At 43.1% G+C, this 16,352-nt stretch overlaps 1 protein-coding gene across 2 annotated transcripts in view; it reads right to left on the bottom strand.

Annotated features, from left to right (window-relative positions):
- Window positions 1–4,740: 4,740 nt before the first annotated feature.
- The window catches only part of ELOVL5 (ELOVL fatty acid elongase 5), a 79,044-nt gene continuing 67,432 nt past the window's right edge, over window positions 4,741–16,352 (bottom strand). For both annotated transcript variants that reach the window (XM_073589152.1, XM_073589153.1), the window contains exons 7-8: window positions 15,822–15,956; window positions 4,741–7,668 (exon numbers count right to left, since the gene is read on the bottom strand). In XM_073589152.1, the coding sequence (XP_073445253.1) occupies window positions 7,540–7,668; window positions 15,822–15,956 (264 nt within the window). In that variant the 3' untranslated portion in view covers window positions 4,741–7,539. The remainder of the gene's footprint in view (window positions 7,669–15,821; window positions 15,957–16,352) is intronic.

Genomic DNA, 16,352 nt, shown 5'->3' with positions numbered 1-16,352 from the left:
CACTAATGATGAAAATAGTATTACCGAACACAGCTGTGGTGACATGACCCATGTATGTGAGCATTGCGATGCTTTGCATTTTGTAGCAGAGATACCTTCTGATAACAACTTTACGCTCTGCTGTCAGAAGGGTAAAGTCCATGTACCCATACTACAATATCCTGATGTCTTTACACGTTTGCTGAAAGGGCAAAGTGAATTTAGCAAAAATTTCATGGCTAATATTCGAAGTATTAACAGTTCCTTTGCTTTTGCCTCCATGGGTGCAAATATTTCACCACCTCCTGGATATGGCCCATACTGTTTCCGCATACATGGCCAGATCTATCATAGAACTGAAACACTACATCCCTCAGATGACCAGCAACGCGCATTTGCCCAACTTTACATTCTCGATACCACTACCGCAAACGAACAACGCTTACGATGTAAAGAAAATCAAAAATGTCATCCTACATTGATGAACATTATTGCCCTTCAAATCCAAACTATTAATCCTTTTGTGGAAGCTTATCAAATGTTACGTGATGTGGAAGAACAAGAAAAAATTAAATCTCTACAAAACGGAACTGTCATGCCAAACATCACTATGGCTATTAAACAAGATCGTACTCAAGACCCTCGACGCTACAATAATCCCACTGTCAGTGAAGTAGCAGTCGTGTTTCAAAATGACAATGGTGAGCCACTAATGTCCACTCGCAGGATTTCAGAATACTCAAGATGGCATGGCCGCAAGAACATGTCGCCGGCGTGGACAATGTCGGGATCCAGGATGGCGCCGGCGGAAGATGTCGGGGATCGTGGAGCAGCGACGATGACGGTGTGAGTATGAGAGAAGGAGTGAGAGAAAGGGTCGTATGTGGAGTGAAAGAGTGAATGGACGTGAGTGGAGATGGTGAAAGGTGAGAGGAGTGTGTGTTGAGGCGGTGTGGTGTGTTGAGGAGGTGTGTGTGTATTGAGGGTTAACATGGCAAGAGGTGTGTCACTATCCTCTCGATGCGATAGCATCGGGCCTTAATCTACTATAATAAATGCGCTAAGCAGCTTCCGGGTTGTAACAACTTCCGTTCAGTTGTAACTGGTGACGTCACAGCACACCTCTTGCCATGTTAACCCTCAACACACCACTCCTCAACACACACTCCTCTCACCTTTCACTATCTCCACTAATGTCCACTCGCAGGATTTCAGAATACTCAAGATGGCATGGCCGCAAGAACATGTCGCCGGCGTGGACAACGTCGGGATCCAGGATGGCGCCGGCGGAAGATGTCGGGGATCATGGAGCAGCGACGATGACAGTGTGAGTATGAGAGACGGAGTGAGAGAAAGGGTCATATGTGGAGTGAAAGAGTGAGTTGATGTGAGTGGAGATGGTGAAAGGTGAGAGGAGTGTGTGTTGAGGAGGTGTGTGTATTGAGGGTTAACATGGCAAGAGGTGTGTCACTATCCTCTCGATGTGATAGCTTCGGGCCTTAATCTAGTACATAATAAAACAGACATACAGAAGAAGGTGGCAGCACAGCTCAGCATTGAACATCATGGACAGGCAGGAATGTGTGGCTGTGTAGGGACAGCACTGGTAGCAGAAGCACGGTCTAGGTGTTGGACAGGCAGTAAATACCTGGTTCTGAAGGGGCATCAGCACTGGCAGCAACACAACAGTATAGAAAATAATCTGTGCAAACTGGGTCTGTTATTGCCACTGGTCCAATCTGTTAACCAAGAAGTCATTAGGGTTGGGGCTCATAGTATGTGCTGGAGAGAGGACACAGTCGAGGTACGACTGAACCGGATTGTTCAAGTGGTGCATTTCTGTTTGCTGATGTGCATCAGGTTGGTGCAGCATTTGCTAAAAAATCTTATCCATCGTGTCTTGTACATTATAACAATTTCTGCTTCATTTACTTGTGACAGTAGCAGTGACATGGGAAGTCATTCACTCTGCACGGAGCAGAAAGGAGTCTTTTGGTCAGACATGTGGTTTGCATGAGTAGACAGTGGTCAGCTCTTTGTTAAATGCTAAATATACACGTATCAACCCTCAAACAATTAAGCATGCAGCTTGTCATCAGAACTGAGGTCCCCCTTTGTTCACTTTCCACACCACTGTGATGGTTATTCATCACAGCCAGAACCATCATCACTGTCAATGAGGTCATCAGTGTCAGCCTTGTCTGCCGTTTGTACCTGGGATAACTCAATGTACTCCTCCACATCCACCTCCTGCTGCATGTGACATTGTCACTTTGGGTGCTCAACAGCCCCCAATGTTAAACATATGAAAGTTGCTGTTCCTCCTCCATCCCTTTTATGCTGGTCAGTATTTTTTTTTTCAAGTATAGTTATGAGTGGAATGAATTGCATCTTTGTCCCTACTAATGAATTCTGTAGCCTCTTCGAAAGGCTTCAGTAAGTGAAATGTGTCCCTCCTCACCTGGAACTTCCTTTGGTTCTGAACACCAATGTCAGACACCAACTGATTCTTTCCAGGTGTATTTTGCTATGCTATCTTAGCCATTATTATTATTCTCAGAGAGGAAGAAGACTTGTACTCTAGTGTCACCTATTGGAATAGTTGGATGATACAGGTAAGGTGGGCCGTGCAAATGGAGTAAATTGATACTTTAACAGTAATGATAAGATTTTTTATTCACAAAGCCATACCCAGCATCTTTAGCAAGTGAAAAAAAAACACTTGTTGAGACCATCACAGTCAGAGGTCTCTCATACAGCCAAATCAGATCTCATGCTTTGAACTGAGGAAAGGCAACACTCCCAAAACATGTGGCTACAAATTGAGATTCTGGTTTGACTTTTATCCTTAGTCATGTAACAAAGCTCAGTAACGGGTCAGTAATGACTTTTAGGATTGCTACCTCCGATAGGTGGCACTAGAATTCAAGTCCCTTTCCTCTATGAAGAGGCAATATGCATGCTTAATTTCACAGAGGAGCATTGCATGGCCTACACATCTCCTTACCCTCGCATGTTACTCTCCACAAGAAGAAACGTTACCCCTAAGATCTTACACAGTGGCCTTTTTAGCTGCTATCAAGTTGGCCAAATGGGTAAGTGTGATAAGTAAAGTTTTTAACACAGAAACATTTTTTTAAAACTTTATCGAGATGATCACCTTGTACATGTTTCAAATGGAATAAGCTTCAAGGGAAAGTGACAGACTGTTGTTCCCTGATGCTAGCAGACGTCTCAGCATTTATTTATCAAGAACTAGAGCGTCAGAAGATTGGATCATTTCTTTATCACCTTCGTGGTCCCAACAGAGATGTTAGAGTCTAAAGGCCCTTTTACATTTAGCGATGCAACAGCGATCCGACCAGCGATACAATCCGGTCAGGATCGCTGGTGCATCGCTAAATGATCGCTAGTGACCTTCCACACAGGAAGATCTCACAGCGATGCAGCAGCGACGCAGCGGACAATACTCACCTTTCACACACAGCGATCCAGACGTCCTCCTGCCCGCGTCCAGCATCGCTCGTCTCACACAGCAGGAAGCAGACGACGAGAAATGGAGCCGGACATTCTCGCGCGATGAGCGACAGACAGCGGAGGAGCCGGTCGGAGGCAAGTATCACACATAGCGATATCGCTAGCAATATCGCTATAACGTCACAAAATCAGTGACGTTTTAGCGATATTGCTAGCGATATCGTTATGTGTAAAACCCCCTAAAGGTCCCGATTTATCGAGAGATTGATGATGCAAAACACTTTGAAAAGTCGCTACATTTTTGCATACAGTAGAGTTGTGCAAAAAAATTGTGACCTTTTGCATTTCCACATCACCTTACGCCAGCTCCGTCAAAGTTGGCAAACCAGTGGAGTAGCTGGTGAATAGCAACGCCTGTCAAATTCATCAAAAGTGGCGACATTCTTTATGTCAGAAATGATGCTGGCATAACATTGACATTATAGCGAGGCACACGCCACTGATAAGATGTGCCAAATACATTAAGTGCTGCGCAGCTCATAACGAATTCCTGCATTCCCATTAAGACTGGGGTATGAAATGCCAGCCTTAACTTATCGGGCCTAAGTCTTTTAACACTTGCTGACCCAGAGAAACTATTGATACCTGTTGTGAAAAAGTAGGTATTCTTTGCAAATTCATTCAAGATATAGAGGCATCTTGACCTGAGAAGCTTAGGTCCCAATCTCTAACATTTGTCAAGATGCTTGATGAAGGTCTTCACCCATGTTTCTTTTGCGTTATAGACTTGATTTTGGACCTTCGAGAAAGCTGGTTTTGGATTTTGCATGACTTTAAGAATGCACAGAAAAGAGTATATTCACTTACACAATTTTTATTTCCTGTAGTTGGATACACCTATTCCTAACCTGCAACAAATGGAAAAAAAACACTATGAAAGGTGCTGTTCGGACTACAGTAAAAATTCTGAAGTTTGGTTTGGCAAAAATATCTTCATCAACACCAAGTGTTGGAGGGCTAACAGAACAACAACGAGGGTAGGTCTTGGTGAGGACGTGTCGGAGACCTGCTGGGAATGGATTCAATATAAAGTGATCCTGTAGTTCATGGGAAATATTCACAGTAATGGCACTTGAAGATATAATAGTGGCACCGTATGTTAGTGCCGTTAAAGTGTGTTGATTTCAATAACAACCACTATATTTTTGTAAGTTCATCCATGTTGCAGATCACCAGAACAGTTATACAAAAAATCCTTAATAAAGGACTAGTAGAATGAAGTCATAACTTTTATGTTTTTAATATATTAACAGACACATATGACATGTGTATTACTGCCAGTGCTGGACGTTAGGCAACTAACAAATTAACCCCACATACGTTCATACAGTTTCCTTGGCATTATTATGACTTACTTGCTCACTGCAGGGACTATGACATTTAGCTAAAAAAGTTTAAAAAAACAAAAAGTCAAAACATTTTTTAAAAATTGGAAGGTAACATGGGGGTTACAAATGCATCTATAGCCCAAACAGCAAAGGTAGCTATGATGCTTGCTGTACTCATACACACAAAAGGCAGCCTAGGAATGTTTGACATCAGTGAAGTATGAAATAATGGCTTTTTCTAAGACCTCCAACTCCAGATAACAAATTTTTGTATAAATATACTGCAACGTAAAATAATTCATACGTCCATAATAGCTAGGCAATGGTTTAACACTATACAAAACAGACTTTACAGGCTACAGTATGTACTCGACCAGTACTAATGGCTGTCTAGGAAAGAATGCAGTGCCTTCAGTAGCCTCAAGGAGGCAGCAGTGCTATGAAGGATTTGTCAATCACTCGGATCAGGAGAAGTCATCTGTAGGGCATATAGAAAAAATCCAACAGATGACATGTCAAACATGAAAAAGAAAAATGTTATGTTGCAGACAGACTTCTTTTTATCACTAGGTGTCTACGCCATGGACAGCAAAATACATTTGAGCACCGTAATATATTACCTGTATGGTTCAAGCCAAAGGCTTCCCTTAGTTATAAATTCTTCTGCGTAAAACAAACAAGCAACTGAAAGCATAAATTAAACCAAACCTAAAACTGTGATCTACTAAAGGCAGAATGGTCCTTGCAGGGCTGCAGTCACATTCACAATTCAAGTCAAACTGTAAAAACCAAAAACCTGAGGGCCCGATTCAGAGACTACACTGCCCGATTCACCATCTGTGGGTTTTTCTTGACTCACTTCTCTTTTTTTGATTTGTGGCTTTCTTTGATGGTGCAAAAATGGAAAAGGTGATTCATGAATTTTGCAATGAGTCCCAAATTGTCTTCAACTGCTTTTTATACTTCTAATTAGCTGGAAAAGTGTCACGCTTTGTAAAATGTCCCAAAAAAAATAAATAAAAATATCTCCCCCTAAAGAATAAAAACCTGGCTGATGACTCGAAAGGCCGACTGGAGTAGAGTTGGGCCAAATTTTGCAATTCTTTAGAAAAAATTTGCATTTCATGACTATGTCTAAAACATCTGGAAAAGCCACATTGTCGCAACAATCTGAAAACTAACTAAATTACAAAAGCCAACTTGAAAACTGGAGGAAACGTAATAATGAGTCGGGCCCTAAATATTTAACCTGCGGGTAACGTGAATTTATATGGCGCTAATCTTAATTTTAAAACTGTGCCCATCTCCTTCATATGCACACACAAAGCTGCAGACCGATAAAACAATACATAAAACTAATGACAGCCCGATCCTTCAGAGACGTCACTAGTCTCCCTGTGTGCGTGTAGGAAACCGGACTACTGGTGTAATACAAAGAAATTCTAAAAATATATCTATCTACTAAAAAGCCGAGTTGTCAAATGTTTCCTTTTGAACTTTTTCTACCCTGTAGGAACTATGGGCCGTGTTATCTAAATCCTGTCCTATTAAGGCTTGTTTCTTTACACCATATGGTACAAATATGGCTACCACAAACAACAGGTATCCTGCATTAGAAAATGAATCAGTACTCCTGGTACCTAGAAGTTGCTAGTCAGCACCTAAAATATGAAACTAGTAAGGCAACAGCAGTGTAATATACTACAATAATACTTTTTTTAGTATCCACATTCTACAAAAAGGGCATGAGTGCACATGGTAACTGAATTACTGGTCCCAGTCGATGTCAGGGTGGTCTGCTGCATACTCTGGCACTAAAGCGGGGCTCAGTAGGAGGTGGCGCTGCTCAAGGCTTTCTAATTGACACAAGTAGTTAATCTTAAACTTCTTGATCTTAGGTGTCCTTCTCCACAGTCATCTACTCTCACACAGCCCTGTGATACGACGGGGTAACAACTCCATCCTAGGCTCTCTCTTTAAAAACATGTATGTAACATTTTTTATGCAGGTTATGTTGGCGTTGCCTTTCCAAAACTTTGAAAATACAGATGGATTCTAAAAATATATGTCAAGACCTAACCTACCGATACCTCCCTCCACACAGTTCCATTTTGGATCATGTGTTATAGGCAATGGGCAATAGTGCATTATGGTCTAGAGCAGATTGAATCCACCTATAGGTTTACCTAAGCGGTTACTTTACAAGTCCCAGCATCTCCTGCCAGAACCATATTAAATTCAAATTAAGTCCATTTGTGGTTTGTCCTGATGAAGAGGTATGGACACCTCGAAACGCGTTGACAAATTAAAACCGCATCCATACCATTTTGGTCTCTTATTGGGCAGCGCGGATTTACATCACTTCTCCTCCAAGTTAGAACCATATTAAATGCTTGTGGCACAGCACACGAAGAGGCTCACATAAGCTATTGGCATACTGAGACTTGTAGTTCAGCAACTGTTGCTCTAGGAGGCAGAACTAAGCAATAACTGCCACTAATTATATGAGCAATCCTAAAAGTGTCTTCGGCATCTTAATGTGGGTGTCATTTTGTTATTTTCTACATTAATCACATTATATAACTAGGAATAATTTACAGTAGCTGGAAGGGTGAGGGTGTCAGTGCACAGAATCATTGTTTGCAATCTGATGTTATATCATCTGGCATAGTGAATTGGTGGCCGGCTTCTCTGCTCAATCCCTCCTTTGTTTGCGCTGCTTGACATTGTCCTCCAGGGATGAAAGGCCGTTTGTGTGTCCGTTCGCTGCAGTCACTGATCCATTCTGGTAATCTTTCCTTCGGGAAGAGGCTTTCTTGTATGTCTGTGAAGAAATAGTGAAAATGTCATGGCATTTCACTGTGCGGCCTCATTTTACTGGCGAAAAGTAGTACGGAAATCAGATTAATATTAGTAGTGAAGACACTTGTGGTGTGGCTTTGCCCCACAGTTTGTCCTGTGCCATCTCCAGAACTTCAATAGTCACATGGAGATTTGATGTTCCCATAATATACTACACTTACACAGGTGACATAATCTAATGTATATCTAAAGATGGCAAGGCTGACAATTCCGCAGTTATTACGTAGGATCAGCAGGAAAGTGGGGCCCACTTTGAGGACACTGATTACTAGTTTTTGGGACATTCAGTGTAGAGATGTTCAGGAAGTGTTGAATACATTTTGTCTTTTTTGTGTCAAATGATGGTTTCATCAATCTGCGTTGTGGCACTGTGCTTCGTGCTGGCGACTAAGAGTCTGATGTATTCATGCATCCATTATCTGATCTTCCAGAAACCGACAGCTTAATAGGGAAAAAAATGTCAATTCTAGGCAGCGGGTGGGATGAGGAACACATTGGACTTCTTACCAACAATCACCAGCACACAGTACAATGATGCAACCTTCTGACACAAACTCAAATTTGTTCACCCAGTGCCCGAGAGTGTGAAGCCCACCGGAAGAAGGCAAGTGCCGAAACGCACGTAGGGGAATTTGGTGGCACATCTATACTCGGGTAAATGTATACTGTAAGGCTGGTTTCACATTAGCGCTTTTTAAGCGCACGCACGGCCGGGGGTAGCTCCGCCCCCGAGCCAGCTCTCTGCCCGGCGTGCCCGCCCCTTGCTTGTAGCGCCGCCTCCTAGCGCACAGCGGCGCCTGCGATCGGCGCACCCTATCTTTAGCATAGGGTGCGCAGATCGTGTGCAGGCCGTGCGCTAGTTGCGCTTTGACCTGCGCACTTTTGACGGTGCGCCGTGCGCGCCAAAATCAAACTTTTCGGATTTTGGCGCGCACGGCGCACCGTCAAAAGTGCGCAGCGCAGGTCAAAGCGCAACTAGCGCACGGCCTGCACACGATCTGCGCACCCTATGCTAAAGATAGGGTGTGCCGATCGCAGGCGCCACTGTGCGCTAGGAGGCGGCGCTACAAGCAAGGGGCGGGCATGCCGGGCAGAGAGCCGGCTCGGGGGCGGAGCTACCCCCGGCCGTGCGTGCGCTTAAAAAGCGCTAATGTGAAACCAGCCTTACCTTTACTTCTACCTTTCTTCATTGCACATGCTGTACAGCCAGCATGTATCTAGTGCTAATTGTGGACCTGATAGCCTCAGGACAACAGCACTCTGTAACCCATTCATTGCATTTGGTTCAGCCTGTGTTCTATATATTTTATGACTATTGTTTAAATAAAAAAATTGCATTTTTTTTTTAAAAGAATCCCTTTATATGGTCTTTTTGCACCAATTCTTTATATGATCTATTCATTAATATGTGCATGACCCATGGTCCCATACCTTTCTTATGCTTCACAGTTTGTTCAATATTTGCTAACTGATGTTTTTCACATGGACACTCAACCTGTGTGAAAGCTTGTTCATCTGAACGGCCCCACTGACTAACAAGGTGTGTGATCTGATTCACAATCAGATACGATTTACATGCTTGTCTGAATGAGCCCTAAAGCCCGTGTGAAGTACGCAGCACTTGGCCCAATGTTAGCTTAAGAGCTTTTCACACGCCCCTCACGGCATGTTCTATGGTGGTCTGATTTACCAACCAGTCGAGCGCGTGTGGCAGCAGGCAGCTCCTGCACATGTCCGCTATGAGGATGAGCACATGGAGCCAGTCACATCCGCAACAGATTCCACGGCCATGTGAACTTAGCCTACTGAGGTCCCTTTAAAACAAAGACTGTGCATCCGAAGGAAAAATGCATATGGCGTGGAGATAAGATATGTGCAAGTTATTAAAGTGAGTGAGGTTTTAGATTATGTTCACAGAGAATTTTTGAGGAATTTTTGTTGAGTGGATCCTCTCCAAAATCCTCCTCCTAAATACTTGGAAAACTCATCCTATTCATTTCTACAGGAAATCCACTTTGCTGGTTCAGAAGAGTTTCCAGATTTTTTTTTCTCCTGAAGAGGCCTTCAAAAGCATATGGTAGGGGGCGAGGTCTGCGTGCTGAAGATGGAGGGAGTGTGATTCCAGACTTACATCGGCTCATATCGGCATTCAGCGGCTTCCTAACACCCCCAGGCACATGGTGACCTGTGGTAGAACACAGAGAAAGGCTTCTCCTCCGCGCCTGCCTGACTTCTTTCTGAGGACTCAGACTGCACATGCAGCAGGGAAAATGGCAGCAGCTTCCCCTCCCACAGCTCCCAGGGTTCAAAGAGAGGTGAGACCTCAGCAGATACACATCACAGTAACTCTGCACCTATGACTAGGGGGGACATGAGGGATTTCCTGGCATCTATACCCACTTCTTTAAGGGAGGACATGCAGGACATGTTAAAGGAGATAAGAGGAGACGTTAACTCTTTAGGAATACGTACAGACCACTTAGAAAAAAAAGCATATGGTAGAAAAAGAAAGTGAATATCACTTTTTAGAAGCGGATCCTGGAGGAAATCTCACCAAACTTTAAACTGTCAAATCAAAAGGCAGTAAAATACTTCACAAAATAACTCTTCCAAAACTGCTTCAGAAAAATTTCACTAAAAACTCCCCAAAAAAGGAGTGCTTCCTAAACAATTTCCACTTGCAAAACACATGGTTTTTCAGTGCCTCTAAAGCTCCATGTGAACATAGGTCTTAGAGGAATGAACTAAGGCTATTTGTAAGATCCCATGGTGTGGGGAACAGAGGCAATGAGTGTGTAGGTAATATTTAATAGGGTTGTCCATGCTTAGGATGAATATCTGCACACTGTCGGTATTCTCCAGAGTTGTCGGTGAGAGTGGGCAGACACATAACCCCCGTTACGTGAGTTGCATTCCTGCTGTCACATGCCCACTAGAAGTGCTTGTCCTCTCTCAATAGAAGTGCACTAAGAGAGGATGAGCACGTCTAGTCGGAATGTGAGCGGAAGTGTGCAAATTGCATACGTGTGTCACATGACCGCCCACTCTCACCTGCAACACTGGAGAATCCTGACAGCATACATATAGTGACTGCAGACTTTCATCCTACGCCTAGACAACCCCTTTAAGTGTTACTGCATATTCATGCATTCATTTACCCCTGCAGGTTGGTGTTAACAATAGAAGTAAGGTACATGAGAAATAAATCAGTAAATATACACGTGTACAAGTACAGGTCTGCCTAGAAATATAACCCCTACGGCAGGCGTTCTGGTGATTCATAGTAAGCCTCTGGAATGCCTTCCTCAGGAGGAAAATCCTTCTCCAGTCACAGACTCCCTAAGGTAAATGTTAACCCTTTAAGTAGCTGTAACTTTTAAAGCATCAACATTGCCAGCATTTAAGAACATGTCAGAACCAGATAACACTCAATTCAATGCAATCCACCGGATATAAAATGTAAGTGCATGATACCCGATTTAATGGGATAAGTCAGACTATTAACAGTTTATGTATTTGCAGAGACTGCATCAGTTCATGCCACAACTGAAGCAACCCCAGTCTGCGTTCACAAGTCACGGCAACGTGTGAGCGCCGCCTTTTATAGTGCAATCAGGGATAGTTTATACTTATATTACTGTTATATATTAGGAGACGTGAGCTAACGAAGGGAAAAGCCAAAACTGACATCCTCGCCTGGACTTGACTCTGATAACTAGAGATGGGTGGACACCTGGATGTTCCGGTCCAGCGGGTTCGGCCAAACAGTTACAAAAAGTTTGAGTCCGGGTACCAGAATAGTACCCGAACCCAAGGGGAGGTATAAAATTCACCTCCGGTCACTGGTGTCAGCTGATGGGACTATTGCTCCCATCATCCGATACCTGCTGCCGCTAATAATAGTGAGACAAGGAGCGGCGGATGGGAATATTCATCCGCCGCTCCTGCGCTGTAAATAAATCATAAAAAAAAAAGGCATGAGTTACCCTGTATTTTTGTTTACCAGTCAGGCAAAACTCAAAGCTGGGTGCTGCAATCCTCAGCTGTCAGTGTCAGCAAGGCTAGTTATCAAGAATAGAGGGGTCCCCACGCTGTTTTTTTACATTTAAATAATAAATTAAAAAAAACAGTGTGGGGTCCCCCCATTTTTGACAACTAGCCTTGTTAAATTTGACAGCTGGGGGCTGGTATTCCCAGGCTGGTAAGCGGCCATGGATATTGGCCCCCTCAGCCTAAAAATAGCAGCTCACATCTGCTCAGCAAAGGTGCATCTATTAGATGTGCCAATTCTGGTGCTTTGCCCAACTCTTCCCACTTGCCCTGTAGTGGTGGCAAGTGGGGTGATAGTTGGGAGGGTTGATGTCACCTTTGTATTGTCAGGTGACATCAAGTCCCAAGGTTAGTAATGGAGAGGCATCAATAAGACATCCCCACTACTAACCCCATAGTCACATAATAAGAGAACACAGACACCTAGAAAAAAGTCCTTTAATTGAAAGAATGACACAGACTCCTTTAATAATCTTAATTAAACCATACTTAGAACCTCACCTAAATCCACCGAAGCCCTCGATCTCCTGTAATAAAACTAAAATAATAAAACGACAACATACCATACCCGTCTGTCGTTCTGTCTCACGCCGTAATCCATGTCTAGGGGGAAATAGTTAGCGAGGATCTCACCAAGGTCATGGCAGCTCAGCCCGCTGGGATCGGAGCCTCACTGACCGGAGGGAACCTCGATGACGTCAACCCCAGTCACTGAGGCTGCGCTTGCAACAGTTCATTCCCCAGTGGTTCTCAGCCTGGACAATCGCATCTTGGCACCATCCAGGTTGAAAACTGTTTTTTCCCTCAGACATGGATTACGACATGGGACAGAATGACGGATAGGGGAGGGATATTGTTTTGTTTTTTTTATTTTAAGTTTTATTACAGGAGAACGAGGGCTTTGGTGGAATTAAATAAAAATGGGAAACTGTGTTTTGTTTTATTTCTAATAAAGAGCTATATTCTGGCTCTGTATTTACCACACAACTATAGGATTAGTAATGGATAGGTGTCTTACAGACAAGCCGTGGGTTTGATGTTACCTGACAATACAAAGGTGACATCAAACCCACAAATATGAATCCCACTGGCCACCGCTACAGGGCAAGTAGGAAGAGTCGGGCAAAGCGCCAGAATTGACCATCTAATAGATGTGCCTTTTCTGGGCAGCTGTGGGCTGTTATTTTTAGGCTGGGGGGCAATATCCATGGACCCTTACCTGCCTGAGAATACCAGCCCCAGCTGTCTGCTTTACCAAGGCTGGTTGTCAGAAATGGGAGGGGGACCCCACGCTGTTTTTTTAAATTATTTAAATAATTTAAAAAATACGACGTGGGGACCTCTCTATTCTTGAGAACTAGCCTTGTTGAGGGTTGCAGCCCCCAGCTATGAGTTTTGCCTGGCTGGTAAACAAAAATCCAGGGGAACCCATGACTTTTTTTTTTTAATTATTTATTTACAGCGCAGGAGCGGCTGATGAATACTCTCATCCGCCGCTCCTGCTCTCGCTGTTATTAGAGGCAGCAGGTGTCGGATGATGGGATCAGTAGTCTCATCAGCTGAAACCAGTGACCGGAGGTAACCTTTATACCTCCGATCACAGCTGAGCGCTCACGATGTCTTTTGACAGCGTAGGAACCACAACTCTCTGACTGGCGGGGATGATTTCACCGCTGATCAGAAGCTGTGTTTGCTGCACTGTCATGCACAAAACAGCGTGACAAACACCCGGTGTTCGGGCAGCCGAACCCGATCAGTAACACGGACTTCCTGGAGAAGTCCATATTCGGTGTCTGTGCCTGAACAGTAGGTGTTCGGTACGGACGCCGAACTTTACTGTTCGGGTTCGCCCACCTCTACTGATAATGCATTGGTATATACTTCCTGATGACTGATGTGTTTTAGTTTCTCCACCTACTTCATTCTGTCAGTCCATAAAAATCAGACAGCACTCAGATGTCATCTGAGTGATTTCAAATATTTTTCACAGATCCATAGACTTGCATTGCCTATTTTGATCAAAATCGTGCATGTCTCCATTTTTTTTCCACGGACCACTCAGTCTAAGGAAAAAATCTGACATGTTGACAGCCCCACAGAATATCGTATATCAGAGTACTATCCTTGGCAATCATGGATAGCACTCATCTGAGAAAATCGGTCATGTGCACGTGCCCTTAGCCTAATTTTTCACGATGAGTATTTTTGTGTTAAGAAGCTGTGTATGTTCGCTGTGCAAAAAAACAAACAGTCTTACAGGTTCATCAAAGTGTATGGGATTAATAAAAATCTCGCTTTTTTTTGTTTACGCAGTGTAAACTACCTTACAATGCGTTTCACAATATGTCAATTTCTCTTTCAGTAAATATGTATTTTATGTTTGGATTTTACAACAGAATTGAATGAGATGAAGAAATCTGCAGGTAAAAAAAGAAAATGTCTGTAATCCGCACAGAACCTTATCAGCAAGGTTTTATCATAGCTAAGTAACAGGAAGCATCCAAAACAAAGCAGTTTTTTTCAATACATAACATACCGAAAAAAGACAAAGACTGAGCCATGAAAAAATACAATGAAAACAAACATAAAAAACACTCAAAAAATGCAATGAAAAAAACGCAAGTAATCTAATTTAGCTTATTGGTGCAGAGACTCTGCAGAAAATTTGCAACATCAAAAACTCACCAAATACTTGGTGAGTATAAGTATATCTTATGGCTCACTGACATATCAGTTTTTTTGATGTACAAAAAAACTGGCCAAGTTTCATCAGCAATTTTGGTCTGGGTTTCATCAGAGTTTAGTCTGAATTTGGTAAAAGTGTCATTTGCTTTTCTCATAAGTGCAAAAAAAAAAAAAAATTTTACTCCACTTTTTCCTATCTGGCAGCCCATGAAAATCGGACTGCACTCAGATGGCATCAGAATGCTGTCCAATGGACCCATAGATTTGTATTGTTGATTTAGATCTGACACTTGGATCAATATTGGACGTCTTTGCAATTCTGCACAGAATGCTTGGTCCGTGAAAAATAAAGGACACATGAATGGCCCCAATTATAGGTATGAGTGCTATTGGTGAAAAAGAAGCACACTTCATTCATACTTCTGTTCTTTGCATACAAATGCTATCATACGCAAAGAACAGAAGTGTGAATGAGTTTTGAAGAAATGCAGGACAGTAATGTGATCACATGTATGAGGATTAAGAAACCCAAAGAGGAATAAGAATAGAATAAGGAGTCACATATACTACAATGTCAGGATATCTCATAGGCCCACTTTGAAACTAATGAAAGTTTCTGGAAGGATTGTGGACGTAGATCTCTAGAAAACTATAAGGGCAATGGCCGATCCCTATCATCATGAAAAAAATAAGCATTAAGGTACTGTCACACTTAGCGATGTACCAGCGATATCACACGGTCAGGATCGCTGGTGCATCGCTAAGTAGTCGCTAGTGAGCTGTCACACAGGCAGATCTCGCCAGCGACATCGCAGGGGTCGGGGATCGCTACTTACCTGTCAGACGCGGCGATCCTGACGTCCTCCCGTCGCTCGTGTCTCCACAGGAAGCTGACGACGAGAAGCGGTCCAGGACGTTCTCGCGCGATCAGCGATAACCAGCGGGGGAGCGGTCGGAGGTAAGTATCAGACATAGCGATATTGCTGCTACATCAGAAAAACCAGTGACGTTACAGCGATATCGCTTAGTGTGACAGGCCCTTTAGGCAGAAGAGCTGGGCTGCGGGTAAATACTGCTATATAGATTTATTTTCCTCATAGTTTCTTGATTTTGATGGGATATAGCTTGGGAATACATCAGTAGACATCAAAAAATATTTCTAGTTTTCTGCTTTTAGCTAGTCTATTTTAGGGAAAGAACAAATGACCCATCGGTCAGGAATTCAACTCCTTACGCTAAGGAACCACACAGGGAGCCTCCAGGCAGTGTCGTGTTCAGTAGTGGCAGATAGGAGGCAGCAGACACCACTGCCTGCTGCTGCTATACCACGGGGAAAAAGTGGTGTCCTCTATCAGGATACATTGGTAGAAATGTTCCTACCTGAATGTAGAAGTTAGAAAAGAGGATGATAAGAGAGATCATGTAGCCGTTCTGGAAATACAGCCATCCCATGGGAAAGGCACAGCGCCAAACCATTGCACAGCTGGTCTGAAACATTGTCAGGACGAATTGGGTCTGTGGAAAATAAGAACATATCCTAAATATTGATTTCCTAACATGCAAACACACAAAATGTGCAAGAAATGCAACATTCACATCATGCAATGCAGAGTAAATTCATAGGCCAGAATCAGTCAAAACATTGTATGGCTATGTATGAAGTCAGAGGCATGAGGAGGTACATGTTCAGTGGCATGTAAGAGGTTGGGCACCACTGATCAAAACTACTGTTCTTGTGAACAGTTAAGCAAGTTAAAGATGACATTTTATTGTAGCCATTCTTTTCTCTACCCATGAAACATTCTTTGTGCCATTGGCTGCAACACAACCCCAAAGCATGATTGATCCACCGCATGCTTAATGTTTGACGAGATGTTCTTTTCCTTTTTTCTCCACACATACCTTTGATCA

The sequence above is a fragment of the Dendrobates tinctorius genome, unplaced genomic scaffold (assembly GCF_039654945.1).
Source record: "Dendrobates tinctorius isolate UK_male_01 unplaced genomic scaffold, ASM3965494v1 ptg000107l, whole genome shotgun sequence".
In the NCBI taxonomy this organism is placed as follows: domain Eukaryota; kingdom Metazoa; phylum Chordata; class Amphibia; order Anura; family Dendrobatidae; genus Dendrobates; species Dendrobates tinctorius.
Note: the sequence above shows the minus strand (reverse complement) of the source record. Positions and strands in the feature narration are given on the sequence as shown.